Genomic DNA, 17,910 nt, shown 5'->3' on the forward strand with positions numbered 1-17,910 from the left:
GTGATTCCCTGATGAACAGCGCTGTGCTAGGTCTGCTTGCCAAAACCTGTAGCCTCTCTAGTCTCTTTTAAGTATTCAATTTTGCATCATAGTAGCTGCTGCCTCGTTGGCTGCTTCTCCTTTGATTCGGGTGTGTGGATCAGATTTCTAATGTGTTTGCAAACAATGCAAGGAGTGCCCAGCCCTTTGAGAGGTCCACTGTGTTGTGTGTGGTTTGCCAAGCTGCCAGGAAGCTCAGCCATATGGGGAGTAGAAGTCTTTGCATTAGGGACAGAGGTCCATGCTCCCTAATCCTGGAGCAGCATTGCCTGGGGAGATGGAGCCATGAGCCTAGGTGTGCAGAGCAACAGGGGTGACTCTTACCTCAGTAATGGAGGCATTACACAATTTGAGGATGCATCCCAGTCAGGCAAAAGCTCCTTTTATCTGGAACAAACAAAGAAAATGGACCACTAGAGAAGGTGGCCTCCACCCAAGATCCTCCTAAGGAGAATCAAAGCAGTCACACATGAAGTGTGGCAAGTGTCTCTAGCCTGTTCTTCAGAAATTGAGCCAACACACATTGACAACGTTAGTAAAAAAAAAAAAACCCACAGCATTTTAAATAAACATGCAATACCTGATGGTGCAGTAGAGCAGAAAACTTTTCTATGCAATTTTACATAACATTTTTTTTCTTAAAAGGATTTAATTTCTGACTTATTTATAGTGTGTTTTTCCCCCTGTGTGTAGATCTACCCCTCGTGTAAATCAGTAAGCCGCCTTCAGAGTTTATTCTCTGAAGGGTGCTGTCTCAGGCTCTGCAGAAGCAGAATAAGGAAATGGGGCATTTCAGATACACACTGAAGATTTTCCAAGCATTCCAAAATGCGTTTTTAAAAGATGTGTATCATTCAAGGAAAATTCATTGGCTGCAGTTCACTGATGAATTTATGTATACCTTCTGGCAAAACCAAGAGTTGCTGCTGTTTTCAGTGACTTTATGTAGCTTATTATTATTACTATAGTACCACTGTTATTAATATTAACATTTGTGGAAATATTTCTGCAGAAGCCACGCAGAACTGAGCTGTTTAGCTTTCTGCAATAATAACACCAGTAAATCATTGTGCTCTGAAAGATTGATTTCACAGAAAACAAAAATATCTTCATGGAACTTAAATATCATGGACACGACGTGTCCTGAGGCTCGAAGGCTCGACTCGGTTTTTAACTAAAAATGGTGTGTGTGTTGATTTCTAGCAGGGCTACTGTGTTCATAATTTTTCAAAATGCATTTTCTTAATGGTTGAAACTGTTACTATAGCTGCAGTGCGGAACCAGACAAAGATGTCTCCAAGCACCTCAACTACAGGAAATGTGGATGCTAAAAATGGGGTTGTTTTTGACCTTTTCTGTGAGTGACATCAGTGCTGTTTATTTCTGCTTGCAGGCTATACAATTTGATCCAGAAACCCACCTGCCCACTGTTACTGACAGTTGTACAGGCTGCACTCTGTGTCTCAGTGTCTGCCCTATTATTGACTGCATCCGAATGGTTTCCAGGACAACACCTTATGAACCAAAGAGAGGCCTGCCCTTAGCTGTGAACCCAGTGTGCTGAGGTGATCAGACCAGCAGTTAAAGCGAACCTTACATTTACTTGATTCTATTGATTTGCTATCTAATTAGTACCAGCAACAACAACTATGTTAAAAAAGAATTGCGGGGGGACACCTAATGATGGGAGACTGCTATAATGTCAGCTGCATTTTCCAATTTAATTTTTTTATTTTTTATTTAGCCTTCAGACCAGCAGCGGCTAGTTTATCAAATGTTAGCTATCCTTGCCTTTCCCACCCCCACCCCCCAGAAGCAGAACTTTAGTTTTTCTTTTTCTTTCTGCAAATTCTTGCACGCTATGGTGGCTTTGGTGATTTCTTCCTCATAACCCCCCACAAAATTAGGAGAGGGGTCTCTCCCCACTCCCACCAAATCAGCTAAACCCCGACACGCAAACCAACTTTGTTACCAGGGAAACATTTGGTAATTACACATTTCATTTCCTTTTAAAACTGTTTTTTAGAAGATGTAATTAACTGCAAAACACACAAACAAAGCAATGCAGATTCAATGTGTGTGTGTGTTTTACAGGAGGATGTAAAAAGAGGTTTAAATGGGTATTTCTCAACTATTAAATCAGTTTCAACGGCTGCAGCATATGGCACTGTATTACCTTAATTCTCCCTAAATTCTGCTTTTGACTAGGCATTAAAAACTAAATTTGCAAATACAATGCACTCTTCACCATTCAGTGCTTTTTTCAGTAGCTTGCATGATTTCTTTGTTTCTGTTAATGAATCTCCAGAGCATGTCTATTAGCTATATTATTTCAAATGCAAGCGTTAGCTCAAGAATCTGATTTATGGCGTCTTTCTGTTGCATCCGTGCACTCTTTGGAAGATGAGATTATTCTTGCAGTGCAAGGCGGCAATTCCTTTTTTCGCCCATATAGAGAGGCTCTCTGCAACTCTTGCCAAACAAAAGAGAGTGGTGCCAGTTTTAGCAGGAACAACCTGTGCGACGCAGAGCAGTTGGGCAGATACGCTAAGTGAAAATGTCACATACGTGAATGTTTTCCAGCCCTACAGGTGTCCATTTCATGCATGGATGGGAAGCCCACAGGTTTCTGCTGGGCCATCTTCTCCTCACCCCAGACCAATACAGCCTCTGTGCTGAATATACAGAATGGGGCCCAGATATTCCCTGTACCTCACTAACAACGAGGTCCCATTCCAGGCACACATCCTGTCTCCCAAAAGAGGATGATATAGTGCTCTAGTGCCCTGGGGCAGAGGAGCAGCCCAAAGTTATGTGAATGAAGTGCAGGAGGCCCTCATGTTTTGGGGAACAGCCAGGAGGGTTCTTGTGCATCCAGGACAATGGCCTAACCCATCCATGTGGAAGTCACCCATGGGACGCAGGCCAGAGTGGAAGCTTGTGGCATCCATTCCACATGGGCAGAGTTTTGTGAGTGAAAAGTTATAGGCACAGTATAGCAATTTTATATCTCTCTTGTGCAGTATGGCTTGGGAAATGCATATAAATGAAGTTACACTCACGTTCTGCAACTGTGCGGTAAGTAAGCGCCATGCCAGGAAGTGAATAACTTTTTAATTACATGAGAAATGTTTATTAGCCGTGTATTTCACTGCAAACAAACACACCACCAATTTAGGTTGAAAACTCAGAGGTAAATAGTTGACAGCATATTACCGCCATATGTTGCAAAGGCATGTGTTTTATTTTTGAGTATTTGCTTCTCAGAAATAGAACCCGTGTCTTTGCGACATATGGCGGTAATATGCTGACAACTATTTACCTCTGAGTTTTCAACCTAAATTGGCTGTGTGTTTGTTTACAGTAGAACTACAGTAAGGGAGGGAGAGACTGAGATTTCCCACTATTCTAAATTAGCATGTCAGTAACAGGGGCTGAGCGATGTTGGGTTTTCAACATTGTGGCGTATCACCAGCCGAACATCACGGTTTGGCAATAAACCGCGATGTTGAAAGAATCTGTATTGGCTTGGGGTGAAACTGCCACCGCTTTCACCCCAGCGACCCAGCCTGCTGCTCAGCTGGGGAGCAAAAAGGCTTCTGTCACCAACTGAGCAAGCTTCCTTGCCCCCCCCCCACTCCCCAAAGACAGACCAGGCAGCAGTAGCCAAGTGCACAGAGCCTGTCAGGCTCCATACAGGAGCATTGCCTCTTTCCTCCTGCAGTGGTTGTTCTACCCAGGAGGAAAAGATGCAACTAAGCAAAGCTACACCTGCCTGGAGAAGAGTTTGAATTTGATATCCCACTTTATCACTATGCTAAGGAGTCTCAAAGGGACGCAGGTGGCGCTGTGGGTTAAAGCCTCAGCGCCTAGGGCTTGCCGATCGAAAGGTCGGCGGTTCGAATCCCTGCGGGGGGGTGCGCTCCCGCTGCTCGGTCCCAGCACCTGCCAACCTAGCAGTTCGAAAGCACCTCCAGGTGCAAGTAGATAAATAGGGACCGCTTACCAGCGGGAAGGTAAACGGCGTTTCCGTGTGCGGCTCTGGCTCGCCAGAGCAGCGATGTTACGCTGGCCACGTGACCCGGAAGTGTCTCCGGACAGCGCTGGCCCCTGGCCTCTTAAGTGAGATGGGCACACAACCCCAGAGTCTGTCAAGACTGGCCCGTACGGGCAGGGGTACCTTTACCTTTACTAAGGAGTCTCAAAGCAGCTAACATTCTCCTTTCCCTTCCTCCCCCACAACAAACACTCTGTGAGGTGAGTAGGGCCGAGAGACTGAGCAAGCTTCCTTGCCCCCCCCCCCACTTCCCAAAGACAGACCAGGCAGCAGTAGCCAAGTGCACAGAGCCTGTCAGGCTCCATACAGGAGAGAAGTGTGACTAGCCCAAGGTCACCCAGCAGCTGCGTGTGGAGGAGCGGGGAAGCTAACCCGATTCCCCAGATTAGCAGAGCCCCCACCCTACCGCTAGGTCATGCAAGCTGGTGGCGGGTCGGGGATCCGTAAAACTGCTTGGCTGAGGCAAGGGCAGCAGCGCACTCCTCGGCCAAGCTGTATCGCGCCTCGCCAATGCAGCTTGTTTCTTCATCTGCAACACTTGGAGGGCAGAGTGCAAGGCCGGTCTCACTCGGGGTGTATCTCTGGTGAAACCGCCTCCACTCCTGCGACCCTCTCTGCCTGCAGCTTATTTTTCCCTCTGGGTGCTGGAGGCAGGGGGACTCAAGAGCGGTGGTGGTTTCACCAGTGATACCACTGAGTGAAGCTGGCATGCCGGTCCTAGGCAATATATTGCCCAAGCCTAGTCAGTTACAACTTATTCCTCATTTTCAGTTAGGGTGTTCGTGCACTAGCTGCTGTATCCCAAAGAAAGCCACATGCTGTTAGATATTTAAAGTAGCTAACAATGGATCTCTTCATTTCTTTATACTCTCTGCCATCAACTTAAAAATACAAAATTTCAATCGTGCTTATTAAATAATCCTTATGTTCAGATTTCTGTACTTTTTACAAGGTTAATAAATCAGAATTAAAGAACATTGTGCAACCTGGTTTGTATGCGTCTTTCTAAATGGCTTTTGCGGGAAAAATTGCAGTTTCTATTTCATCACTATCCGTAGGGTGGTATTCAACTAACATTTTACTGACCATACTATAGTTGAAATTAATTAACAACCCTCCACAATTTTGGGAATATAAAGAAGCAATTCTTTTTATTTTTTCAGGGGTGGGGACCTCCCTGCATGCAGCAAAACAACAACCAGGATTTAAATGTCCAAATAAATGAAATAACCCATGCAGGTTGTTCATTTTTCAAGAGCTCTGCCCAGAGCAACTTGAAATTTCCTCCATAGGTGTGGCTGCCATGACTTTTTTTTCATAAGAAATAAAATCCCAGCACACAACAGTAATTTTTACAGCATTAACAAATCAAAGATGATGTGTTCACCATTTTGATAGAGGACATATTGATTAATTCACTCTATCAGGCAATGTAGATACTGTGTAATTCTCCATCAACCTCATGGCACTTAGCTGTAATGTTGCTAGGGAGAGAGATTCCCCCTCCATATTTAATAACCCAACATGACCAGATGCACATGCCTTGTTGACACTTAAAAGGTAGCAGTCCTAAAGTGAACACAGGCATGTTAAAAGTACCTACTAACTCTGACAGATGTTGTGTTTTCTGTGGCTATTTGTCAGGGATCTTTTCATAGCTTTTAATTAATGTCAGGCCCTGAATAACATCCAAGCAGGTAAGCAAATCAAAGACAAAGCAGATTAATGTGGTATTTTCACAGACTAAATCGATTCATAGCTTGGCTATGTTGCACTGCTCTACTTCGATGCTTCTCTTGGAGCTATTGGGTTTTGTCTTTAAGTATTCCTAAACAACTTAGTATTTTAAAATCTATAAGCGGTATACAAAAACACAACATAAAAACAGCAGAACAGTTTCATAAAAGTAAAGATGCAGACACAAAAACGGCATTTTGATATCTGGTAAGAAAAAGGCTTCTTTTCAATGGAACCCATTTAAACGGTCTTGAACTTGTGAGGCTTGGACCACGTGGTTTCTAGAAAGTATCAAAAACCCAACAGTATTGCAGATAAAGCTACACTGTTTGTCTTGGGTGTGCCCTTTTATCAGTCAAGTTTTAAAGCAGTGGTTCCCAAACTTTTCTGGGTGGTTCCATAAATTGATTTCCCCTGTCCTATAGAAAGCATTGTTTAGAATAGTTCTTTGCCCAACCCACTAAGGAAGATAATGGATGCTTACCCCTTCCTCTCGCACTCTGCGGTCTTGGGGTGGCCAACTCAGTAGATCAGCGTCTTGGGGAGGCCATAATCCTGGCACGACCCTGCGGTGCTTCCGGCCTTCCAGCGAGAGGCTGGAATGGAATGCCTGAACCAAAATTCCACCAACATCTGTAATCAATAAAGTTGTGGTCATTTTTAATCCAGATTCTTTGCCTTAGTTATTAATCATATATCACACGTAGACACTGACCTGGGAGTGGGCAGCTATGTGACTGGGCCCGCAATAACACAGTAAATTACAAAACAAGAACAATTAATTGCACATTTATTCAAAATCCAAGTAAAACTAGTTTAATTAATTCAACAAAGCTGATGAACTTGTTCTAGTGATACCAGCTTTTTGGAGTCTGATAGTCATTGGCACCTCCACTGCCTGCTTGCCTCCTTGTGCCCCACTACATAATACCAATGCCCACCCAGGGGGCAGTTCCACCCATATTAGGAAACACTGTTTTTAAAAGCTTAGCTACTAAACTCTCTCCTGGTTTGTGTTCTGTAACTATTCTGAGCATCTTTACACACCTAAATGGAAATAAACTTGGCCCAACAGCAAAGCCCTGAGGAGCTTCTGAGTCTCACACTCGCGTCTTGTACTTAAATTCAGATGAAATGTTTTCAGCTTTCTCTGGGAGCGTTCTAGAAGAATGCATACCTTAAGAGTTTGTGTACAATCTCTTGATCTCTCTCAGAGATCTTCTTGACAAACAGATTCTATAGTAAGAATATTTTATAACAAGTTGCATCTCCTCACTTATGTCATCAATAAAAATAGAGGCCGAAGAAGAAGAAGAAGAAAAATTGTGGGTATGTTTCCAAATCTTATCAAAATGCTCTTTCTGTCTTGCAACTTCCCCTGAGGACCTCAAGAGGCACCATTAAACAGACCACCTGCTGTGTAGTGTTATCTTGTTCTGAGGTGTTATAATTGTTCACCGTATTACAAGAACATCTTTGCCACAACATCAAGAGTTCTTAATTCACAACTGGCATCCTTAATGTTGAAAGAAGAAGCTAGCTGGCATTGGTCACTACAGCTTTCCCGAAGCACAGGCATGCAATGCAAAAATTGCCAGGGTTACAAGAGATATAATTCTAAATATGTCATTATGCATACAGATTTCAGCATTCGTCTGCTTACTTGCGAGATAATGCTGTTTTAGATGTGTTGTGATTTCCTAAGAGACTCTCAATTACCGTATTTTTCGCTCTATAACACGCACCCGACCATAACACGCACATAGTTTTTAGAGGAGGAAAATCCGTAGGCATGCCACCCGTAGGCATTCCCTCCATAACACGCACAGACATTTCCTCTTACTTTTTAGGAGGAAAAAAGTGAGTGTTATGGTCCAAAAAATACGGTATTTTGTTTTGTAGGGATGGGGTGGGCGGGGGTGGGGGACTCCCTGGTCCTGAATGGGACAACTGTGCCCCTGAAGGAGCAGGTGTGCAGTCTGGGAGTCATTTTGGACTCTCAGCTGTCCATGGAGGCGCAGGTCAATTCTGTGTCCAGGGCAGCTGTCTACCAACTCCACCTGGTACACTGGCTGAGACCCTACCTGCCTGCGGACTGTCTCACCAGAGTGGTGCATGCTCTGGTTATCTCCCGCTTGGACTACTGCAATGTGCTCTACGTGGGGCTACCTTTGAAGGTGACCCGGAAACTGCAATTAATCCAGAATGCGGTGGCTAGACTGGTGACTGGGAGTGGCTGCCGAGACCATATAACACCGCTCCTGAAAGACCTATTTTGGCTCCCAGGACGTTTCCGAGCACAAGTCAAAGTGTTGGTGTTGACCTTTAAAGCCCTAAACGGCCTCGGCCCAGTATACCTGAAGGAGTGTCTCCACCCCCATCGTTCAGCCAGGACACTGAGGTCCAGCTCCAAGGGCCTTCTGGTGGTTCCCTCATAGCGAAAAGTGAGGTTACAGGAAACCAGTCAGAGGGCCTTCTCAGTGGTGGCGCCCGCCCTGTGGTACGCCCTCACATCAGATGTTAAGAAAATAAACAACTATCCAACTTTTAGAAGACATCTGTTTAGGGAAGTTTTTAATGTTTTAAGTTTTATTCTGTTTTTAATGTTCTGTTGAAAACTGCCCAGAGTGGCTGGGGAAACCCAGCCAGATGGACAGGGTAGAAATATTATATTATATTCAGAAAACAAATCCTTTCTGAGGATTTCTTCACTTTGTTTCTTCTCTCAAGTTTTGGTAGGGAAAAGTCTTCTTCCCTTTTGTTCACAGAAGTTGGCTGAACAAAAGGACCATGACTTCTACAGATGACTTTGACAACTAATGCTTTCTAAGAGTATATCAACATGCTGAACATGTTTTTCAGGGTGGGATTATTTTAGCTGCCCAGCACCCTGAAGGCAGTACATGCTGCAATCCGGTGCATGCCTAGGCAAATGAACATCCCACTGAGTTCAATTGGCCTTATTTCCAAATTACAGTGCAATATGAAGCATAGGAAACTGGTATTTTAAGTTAAGCTGGTGTGACTTACCCATATTCCAAGCTTGATTCAGGAACTGGAGACTTGCCAGCTGACCCAGCCCGAACCTTGGAGATAGAAAACAAGTCTTTAAAATAGAGTTTAGCTGGCATGAGTCCCACTGGGTTGCCAGATCATGTGACTGACTTGGAATACATGCAAGTCTCTGCTTGCTCCACCTTTGGGTAACTTAAGATGGTATAAATTCCTCCAGCTTAAGTTCCTCTGCTGAGCTGCGGCTTAGCCAGCATGGTCAGACTCAGCCAGGTTGAAGGTGTTACACTGGCATATTCATGGCCAGAGTGTGGAACTTACACTGGAATAACCCTCTCAAGATCTGCCTGTTCCAAACTCACTCAATCCTGACAGATCTTGGGTTTGGATTGCCCTAAATAAAGTAAAATACATAAAGTAAAAAATACAGCAAAATCCCGAAATAAAGTAAGTAATCTGGGTCCAATCCTAAACATTTCATGGTAACTTTCTGTAATGCAATTGGACAGATGGCATATCAAGACTGTCTTACCAAGAATCAGATAGTACTGTAGCTTCATCTCCTCTGTGAATTGTAATATCTATTCATATCCATGGCGGTGACAGGGTGATGCTACGTTGCTAAAGAGGTCACAGGTTTCACAGCTAGCCAGGTTTCCTTGGGGATAGTATAAAAAAACCAAACAGCATAAAATCAAAATGATGAATGCATGGGAATCAGATACTAATTACTAGGATTTATGTATTAGTAGCACTCTCTTAACTCTCTAACTTTTTGAGAGAAGAAAAACTAATTGGGCTCAACCAAGCCCTAAAATTGGCAGAATTATCTCCCTGTCTAGCTATATCTTGGCAGTCAGACAATCTAAATCTTCTCTTAATTTATTATTTTGTCAAAACTCTTGCTCGTACTTGGCTTCAGAGGGTTTTTGCACCTCTCAGATTATTCTTTTTTAAAAAAAAAAAACATTTCACAAATTCAGATAAATATGGCACTGCTCCCTGACTTACACATGCTCACCTTTTAGTTGGCGCTATATTTTTAATTGCTAGTGATGCATGATGTTTTTGAAACCTGTCCTTAGAAATCTTCTTTGAACCCAAGAGGCTTGTTTTTGGCTTTCTCTTTCGAAATAAACAGCTGTAGACAGTGTTCGCATGTGGTAGTAAGTCAAGGTTGTTAGCAGGGAAGGGGGGAAGAGAGCTGATTGAATTCACATTTAAAGGCAAACTTACCTCATTTGAGTTTCTGAAATGAGGTGTGAACTGAAACACATAACCTCCCTTCAAATTTTGCCCTTCTCCAAATTTTGCAATGCAGCCAAAGTAATGATTTGCCAGGGTGAGGTTGTTGTTGTTGTTGTTGTTGTTGTTGTTGTTGTTGTTGTTGTTGTTAATTCAGTCCTTTGCATAGTTATCCTAGCACACCCTTTCAGTATTTTCTAGTTGGACAGAATGAGAAAGACTATGACTCTTAAGATGGCACCAAACACCTCCCAGCTGTTTACACTTATACTTCGAACCAGGTCTCAGTCTCTAAATCCAGCTCACCTGATGTGCCCTGCTGCCCTTTTCCATCATCTTGCTTCCATCCATCCTGCCTGAAGCCCTGTTACAGCTTTTTCAAGACAACCAAACAAGAAGGGGACTAAAGGAGCAATAGTCTGCATCCTCAGTTTTAAATTTCATTCTCCCTGTCTTGGTTCTCTTTCTCGGCATTTAATATGGTATTGTGTGTCTGACAGCTATCCCCACTTACAATATTTTATTTTCAGTTTTACTCTTGCCTATGATCCCCCTCCTGCCCTCCGTATCTTCGCTTGAGATCCTCCGCTAAGATTGTGTAGTGGTAAACCTCTTTTGTCAGGTTTTAAACGTGCAAACATATATGCCACTTTATGCTACTAGTCTATTTATTGGATTAAGCGAGAGGGTTTTGATATGGAAGCTTAAGACGATATTGAAAACACATATCACTTCTATTGTAGCTACTAAAAATCAGCTTTAGAACTAGAGAGACCTTGTATCAGGCATTTGTGTGGAGACCTTTAGCTTTTTATCATGGCTGTTCTTTGTTGCTATGGCAATAGAATTAACCATTTCATTAACATAATGGAATAAACCGCATTCTAAACTTCTTTGTCCTCCCAGTTAATCCCCCCCACTCAGATTTCAAAATATTTAACAAGCTTGAATTCTGGGGGATTTCCCCCATGCCCAAGTTATTATCTCAATGCTTCTGAAGGATTTTTTTTTTTTTAAGTGAGAGTGTATTTTATCATTACATTTCATTTTGCCTTCATTGGCTGCCTTCTGTTAAGTGTCCCCATGAGAAGGCAAGTAGACTACAGAACAAATGACCACTGGAAGTGAGGATACAGTCATTTAACAACCTCATAAAGGAACAAGAAAAAAAGAAAATCACTTGTTTCGTCTCAACCTCCATTCCACGTTTGGCAAGACAAGGGCTTTGTTCATAGCAACTGCCTCCCTTTTCAGATTTTGTAAAAATGGAAATAGTAATAGTTAGAAAATCAACAGCCTTCTGTGTGAGAGGTTTGTGAGCATTAGAGATGACACAAGACTAGCAGCTGTTTTGGATATTAAACAAGTGAGTGAAGAGGAACCCTTCCCCCAGAATTCAATCTTGTTTGCCCTCCAAAAAAAAAGAAGAAGAAGAAGAAGGAAGATTCACCCATCACCACCTTGCCATTGTTGCTGTTGCCTATCTGCTTGCCTCTTCTTCTGGGTCCAATTAATAAAAAGGTAAAGGACCCCTGACCATTAGGTCCAGTCATGACCGACTCTGGGGTTGCGGCGCTCATCTCACTTTATTGGCTGAGGGAGCCGGCGTTTGTCCGCAGACAGCTTCCAGGTCATGTGGCCAGGATGACTAAGCCGCTTCTGGCGAACCAGAGCAGCAGACGGAAACGCCCTTTACCTTCCCGCTGGAGCGGTACCTATTTATCTACTTGCACTTTGACGTGCTTTCGAACTGCTAGGTTGGCAGGAGCAGGGACCGAACAACAGGAGCTCACCCCGTCGTGGGGATTCAAACCACCAACCTTCTGATCGGCAAGTCCTAGGCTCTGTGGTTTAACCCACAGCGCCACCCACGTCCAATTAATACCAGCCTATAAAAGAAGGAGGCAAGGGTCGTAGCTCAGCATTTAGCAAGACAGAACTTTGCATTTCTGCTATTAAAAGGAATTAAAGTGCTCTGTTTCCATAGCTCAACAAATGCACATGTAAAAAATAAATAGTAGGTTTTGGAAAGTGAAGAGGAACCAAGTTGAAAAGTGTGAGATCAACCGCCGAATGAATGCTTATTGACATACAACCGCCCCATAAACAAATCCAAATGACTGCTCCATAAAGACTGCAACACTATGCATGGTGTTCTTAACCTCTTCTGCTGTGACACATGCCTGTCATGTACTGGTTGGATGCAGAGGAATGGTGGGAGGAACCAGCAGGGGGACCACCAAGGGAAGAAGGCCCAGAGCCCAGGAAGTGGTGTTGGCACAATGGTGAGGGAGAAGAGGGAGAAGACTGGGAAGAGGAGGTCTTCAAAGCTCAGGAGGTAACAGGACTTAGTGAGCTGGAACAGTCTGTGGCAGAGAGAACTCCAGAATCAGAGGCAGAAGCTGAAGCAGGAGGGTGGGAGGAGGGAGGCCAAGAAGCAGAGATAAGTCAGGATGGCGAAGAGTCACAGGTGTCTCCCCTGCCTGCTGTGGCAAGCTCCCTTCCCCACTGGTCTCCCAGTATCAGAAGAGGCATGAAGCGGGAGAAGCAAAGACAGCCACACAGGCACAGTCTCTGATTGCTTTGGGGGGGGGGGACTCCAACATGCACAGTGTGATTTACTGTTAGCTTGCTCCTGACACTGCTGTAAGTAATTCACTCCCAACAAATAACTGACTAGCTACCTCCCTGAAACATAATAAGAGCTCTGATGGATCAAACAAAATGATGATTTACTTCAGTGTCCTGTTTCCCACAATGGCCAACCAGATCTTGCGGAGGCCAAAGCTGAGCATAAGGGTCCCCTCTAGGGAAGGGTGAATCTGTTAATTTTGGCTTCTCTCAATTTCTTCGTTTTCCAATCTTAAATTCAGCTCTCTACTTTTCCCACATCAGTTTGTGATTTCCCCCCCTCCTAATAGGGATGTTTGTATGCAATTTTGCCCCAAATGCACATTTTCCCCCCCCCAGGCAATTTCCCCTAAAATAATGCATTGTATATGTTATTTTCACAAGTATATTCATGTTTTATGGACACTTTACTGAAGAATATGCACTATTGTATGCATTGCTTCATGGAAGAACTGCATTGCAAAATTCAGAGGAGTGGGCATTTTGAAGAAATGCTGTGTTTCAGTTCTTCTATTGTTTCAGAATGTGCAAATTTGGTAGGTTCATGCCTCTGAACCTGGAGGGCAGTAGAAAGCCAACATGACTAAGAGCAATTATAAACTTGTCCTCCATTTTTTGCCTAATCTCCTTGTAAAGCCATCTAAGTTGCCGACCATAACCGGCCCTTCAAGTACTGAATTACATAGCTTTCTTATGAAGAAGCACTTCCATTTGTCCTGAATCTTCCACCAACCAGCTTCATTTTAGTCTTATGTCTCTCTGTGTGCTCACTCTACACACTGCATAATGTTATAAATATTAGTCATCTCCCTGCTTACAGTCTTCTAAACAAGGCCGACCCTACTATTTGGCAGAGGCAGGCAACCATTTCAGGCAGCAGATGCTCTGGAAAAACAGGAACAGTGTCTGGCCATTCCTCTTGAGCACCCAGCCATTCTTCTTTGTTGCAATATGAAGAAGAAGAAGAGGAGGAGTTGGGATTTGATATCCCACTTTATCACTACCCGAAGGAGTCTCAAAGTGGCTAACAATCTCCTTTCCCTTCCTCCCCCACAACAAACACTCTGTGAGGTGAGTGAGGCTGAGAGACTTCAGAGAAGTGTGGCTAGCCCAAGGTCACCCAGCAGCTGCAATGTGGAGGAGCGGAGATGCGAACCCGGTTCACCAGATTACAAATCTACTGCTCTTAACCACTACACCATATGGTATCGCCGGAGGTCCTTTGGTATGGTGGAGGATGCTATCCCATCACCAGTGCTGAAGGAAGATTCATCTACCAGCCCACTGGCCTCTACACATAGAATTGAGAGGGATTGTCACCTTTGCCTCAGGCAGCATAATGTCTTTGACTGTCCCTGTTTCTCAAACAGGTATGGAGCTTGTGGCCCTCCCAGTGAAGTTGAACTAATACTCTCGAAATCCATGACCGTTGGTCATGCTGGCTGGGACTGACGGGAACTGGATTCCAACACCATTTGGAGGTCCACAGGTTCCCCATCAATGTTCTAAATAGCACAGCAACATCCTGGCCTGCTACAATGAGGAATTTATTTCAGGGCAGTGGGTGTCTTGGTTTAAACTGCATCAATGGCTGTCATCATGGCCACATCCGATGGTATTGCAGTTAAGTAATGAAAAAGTGTGATCTCAGATGGAAGCCCTGTTAAATTCAATGCAGCTTATTCATGGGCTACAGGATTGCAGCCTAAACATGAATTTGGAAAGAAGTTTCAGCACCCTCTGTCCCTGTTCCATTTTCCCACAGAGATGAAGCTGTAAAGGATTTTTATGGCTGCCTAAACAAAGAGCAGCAGCCCCGCTCACTTCAGCCTCTACAGTGATCCTGGAGGTTTGTGAGTTGTTATCTGCTTTGCATCCTTGCTCTGCACAACAGAGGGACCGGATTTCATTTCTGCCACTTACCGATGTGCCATGTTTGTTAAACAGTTCAGTGGAGGCGTTGAACTGTTGGGGGCACTCGGTCCAGCCAGACTTCGCAACTGCAGCAAATCTTTAATCGTTGCTTGGCATGTTACTGCCTGAAGGACGGTTCTAAGAGAAAGACAGACAGCAAGAACGGTTACACAGACGTGACATTTGTGAACATAAGCATGACTCTGAGGCCATCAACATCTCATGCAACGAGAGTGGACAGAATTCATTCTGCTTAACTGCTAAAATTAAACCCCTTTTTTCATTAGTGGCACACGCAAAGCCACCTTATATTGAATCAGGCCATTGGTCTATCTAGCTCAGCATAGCTCAGTGTTGTCTACATTGATTAATAGTACCTCACCAAGGTTTTAGGCAGGAGACTTCTCCTACCTGCAAACACCAGGGATTGAACTCGAGGATTTTTACCACCGAGCAACAGCCTTTTCCCTATTTGCATTTATACCCAGCATCACATCACCAGGTTATTATGGACCCAATAATACAAGGGCAGGAGAGAGACCAGTTCCCCCATGTAATTTGGATCTGAGCATTGAGACATTCTAAAAAAGATACGAAATTCCTAGACTGCTTGCAAAGTTCAGCAATATTTCGCCTGTGCATACAACCTTCTCCCTGGGATACAGAGAAGAAGAAAAAAAGGAAAAGATATCCTCCGCCTACCCTGCTCCCCCTGTGAATGGGTTTTCAGGGCTGAGTCCCTGTGTTGTGCTTGCTGTTAAGAAGTGGGCTATTTGGCAAAGAAAAGGGGGGGAAATATTGTGGTTGCTTCATTTTCCTGCACAAGAGGGCAGCGTTTCCTTAAATCCGGGGAACATGGCACTTTGGAAGAGCTTTTGCCGGTTTACAATAACATGGCAGACATGTGATATCTTACTAATTGTTTGGATTTTCTAATTCTCTCGGCCGCAAGTAATTTAATGCATGAAATAAGCTCCTGCCCGGCTTAGCAGCTATCTAGAGAAAGTACAGTTACCAGAAGATGTCAGGAATCCCGATGCCGGCTAACTCCTTTCTTGTGTGCCCAAGGATTTATGGCGTGGGCTGCAAGTCAACTGTTTATATTGCTAGTGACATTTTATCTCTAGTGTTACATAAATGTTTGAATACCTGATGCCTCTCTGCTCCAGAGCTGTCTTTCACTAACTGAGGCAAGAAGGAAACTGTAGGTTATGATAGGCTACATGTTGTAAAGTCACTAAACCCCAAGAGAAGCTGTTCTAATTCGTAGCTCTAACTTTATCCTGGTTATCTGGTGGGGTGGGGAATCAAAATCTTACAGCAAGAAACGAGGGGCATTAAAAACTAACTTGTTTGCCACAACGGAAAGGCGCTCTGGATTTTATGCTCTCCTTATTTGTATGTGGAAGAATGAACGATCACGATAAACAAAATAAATACCATTCCGTCTGCCTTGCAGGCTGGTCACAACAAAATCCTAATGACTGTCCCTTGAGGGGAACAGAACCGTTTTTGTGGGGCACAAATGAAACTGCCAAAACGTTTTCAGTTTCCAGGATTAAAAAAATTGTACTTGCAAATACAGTCGTACCTCATTTTGTGGCTGGGATCTGTTCCAGAGCCTCAGCCCCTAGCCAAAAAGGATGCAGGGCAAAGCGCTGCGTCTGCACACATGCATGGAGCGGTTTGCGCTTCTCGCATGTGTGAGTGGCAAACCCAGAAATAATCTGTTCCAGTACTTCCAGGTTTTCCATGGACATTCGCCAGAATGGACGCTAGACAAGGCGGACGTTCGCGGAGGTATTACTGTAGTACACAAATGGAGCTTGAGCTGCTGCTACACAAAAGAAAGGATCCACCCCTTGTTAATGAAGTTTCAATAAGAAACCTCCAGTGCAAGCTGGACCATGTTTACACAGAGGGAAGTCCCAAGTGCATTGAGCTCAATGAAATTTCTTTTTAGGAAGTGTGTTTAGAATTGTGCTGTTTATTGCGTAGACAGGTTTGCATGTGTAGGCTGTTTTTTGCACACCCTCCAAGTGCCTTGAATTTCCTGGGACATCACAAATTCACAAGAGCTCATCCCAGCATCCGATTGGATCTAGGAATGTCCCCTTTCTTCCCTCCAGCACAACTGCAGGAACTGACTGCCCAGCCTACCAGCTGTGGGGGAGGGCAGCGGAGACCCCATTCTGCTCTTTACATCCAGACAATCATCCCAGGGCAAGTCAGAGCGGTTTTAAGAGTTTTGCCCTCATTCCTGTTTTTTCCACTCTAGGACGTTCGCCCTCTGTTGTCGATTATATATATAAAAAATATTTAAAATGTCCAGTAGCACCTTAAAGACCAACTGTTTGTTTTTGGTATAAACTTCTGTGTGCATGCACACTTCTTCAGATACCAGTTATCTGAAGAAGTGTGCATGCACACAAAACCTTATACCAAGAAAAAAAACTTAGCTGGTCTCTAAGGTGCTACTGAACAGCCCTCTGTTGTGTTTTTATTTTGCATCCCAGAAGCACCAACAGAGCAGGGGAACTAGGAAACGTGCCCGACAAGTGAGACTGGTGCCAGGTTCTGGGGAGAGATCATGTCGGGACGGGACATGACATGTCATGATAATGTCAGGTCATGACAGGTCGGGTCGGGTCATGTCATAACAGGGCAGGTGATGTCATGTCACATGCGAGACAGGCAATTCTTTACCAAACAGCATTCTGCAGGAAACCTCCTTGCTTTTTGGTCTGATTCAGAAGTAAACTGCAGTTTCCCTGGGGGAAAGCAGTGGGACAAATGGAGGTGTTTTCAAGCCCTTACTTGCGCTTCTATCATTTCCAGTGGAAGGGAAATTCTTGCAGGTGGGAAAACCCACAGGAATCTCCCCTGCTGGCAAGAGCCTGGCAGAGGTTATGATATGGTGGCTGAGCCCCCTTTGGATTACAGCCTAATTAGTGGAAAGGCACATTAATCAACTCCAAAAAAGCTCCCTTTACTAGGTGAACAACCCAACTGCAGTCCCTGAAATAAACAAAAGCCATTCGCTGCAGAGGTAGTATGTAGGCGGACTGTTTTCCTTTCCACCAATCACCACCACAAGCAGTCACACGCCATGAATAATGCTGTACCATGCCAGTCATTGCAGCCCCACAAATTAAAACCTGACCCTCCTCCATCAAATAGTTCTTTGAAGACTACGTTCCTCTTGTGCACTTGTTTTCCGACCAAGAAAATGCAAGCTTGTGTCAGTCCTTTTCTGGTAACATTTATTCCCGCTG

General features: G+C 44.1%; 1 protein-coding gene and 1 long non-coding RNA gene across 6 annotated transcripts in view; one reads left to right on the plus strand and one right to left on the minus strand.

The window, feature by feature from the left end:
• DPYD (dihydropyrimidine dehydrogenase) overlaps positions 1-5,086 on the plus strand; it is a 538,621-nt gene extending 533,535 nt beyond the window's left edge. For all 4 annotated transcript variants that reach the window (XM_079981197.1, XM_079981195.1, XM_079981196.1 and 1 more), the window contains one exon: positions 1,433-5,086. In XM_079981197.1, the coding sequence (XP_079837323.1) occupies positions 1,433-1,603 (171 nt within the window). In that variant the 3' untranslated portion in view covers positions 1,604-5,086. The remainder of the gene's footprint in view (positions 1-1,432) is intronic.
• A 1,233-nt stretch (positions 5,087-6,319) lies between these two features.
• LOC307218926 overlaps positions 6,320-17,910 on the minus strand; it is a 48,437-nt gene continuing 36,846 nt past the window's right edge. The window contains exons 2-6 of one of the 2 annotated variants that reach the window (XR_013840146.1): positions 14,645-14,773; positions 10,082-10,287; positions 9,378-9,503; positions 8,864-8,919; positions 6,320-6,466 (exon numbers count right to left, since the gene is read on the minus strand). This is a non-coding gene — a long non-coding RNA (uncharacterized lncRNA). Of the gene's footprint in view, positions 6,467-8,863; positions 8,920-9,377; positions 9,504-10,081; positions 10,288-14,644; positions 16,561-17,910 lie in introns of those variants that run through there. The other variant, XR_013840147.1, reaches the window with a different exon arrangement.

This window comes from Podarcis cretensis (assembly GCF_951804945.1).
Source record: "Podarcis cretensis genome assembly, chromosome: 6".
NCBI classification, from domain to species: domain Eukaryota; kingdom Metazoa; phylum Chordata; class Lepidosauria; order Squamata; family Lacertidae; genus Podarcis; species Podarcis cretensis.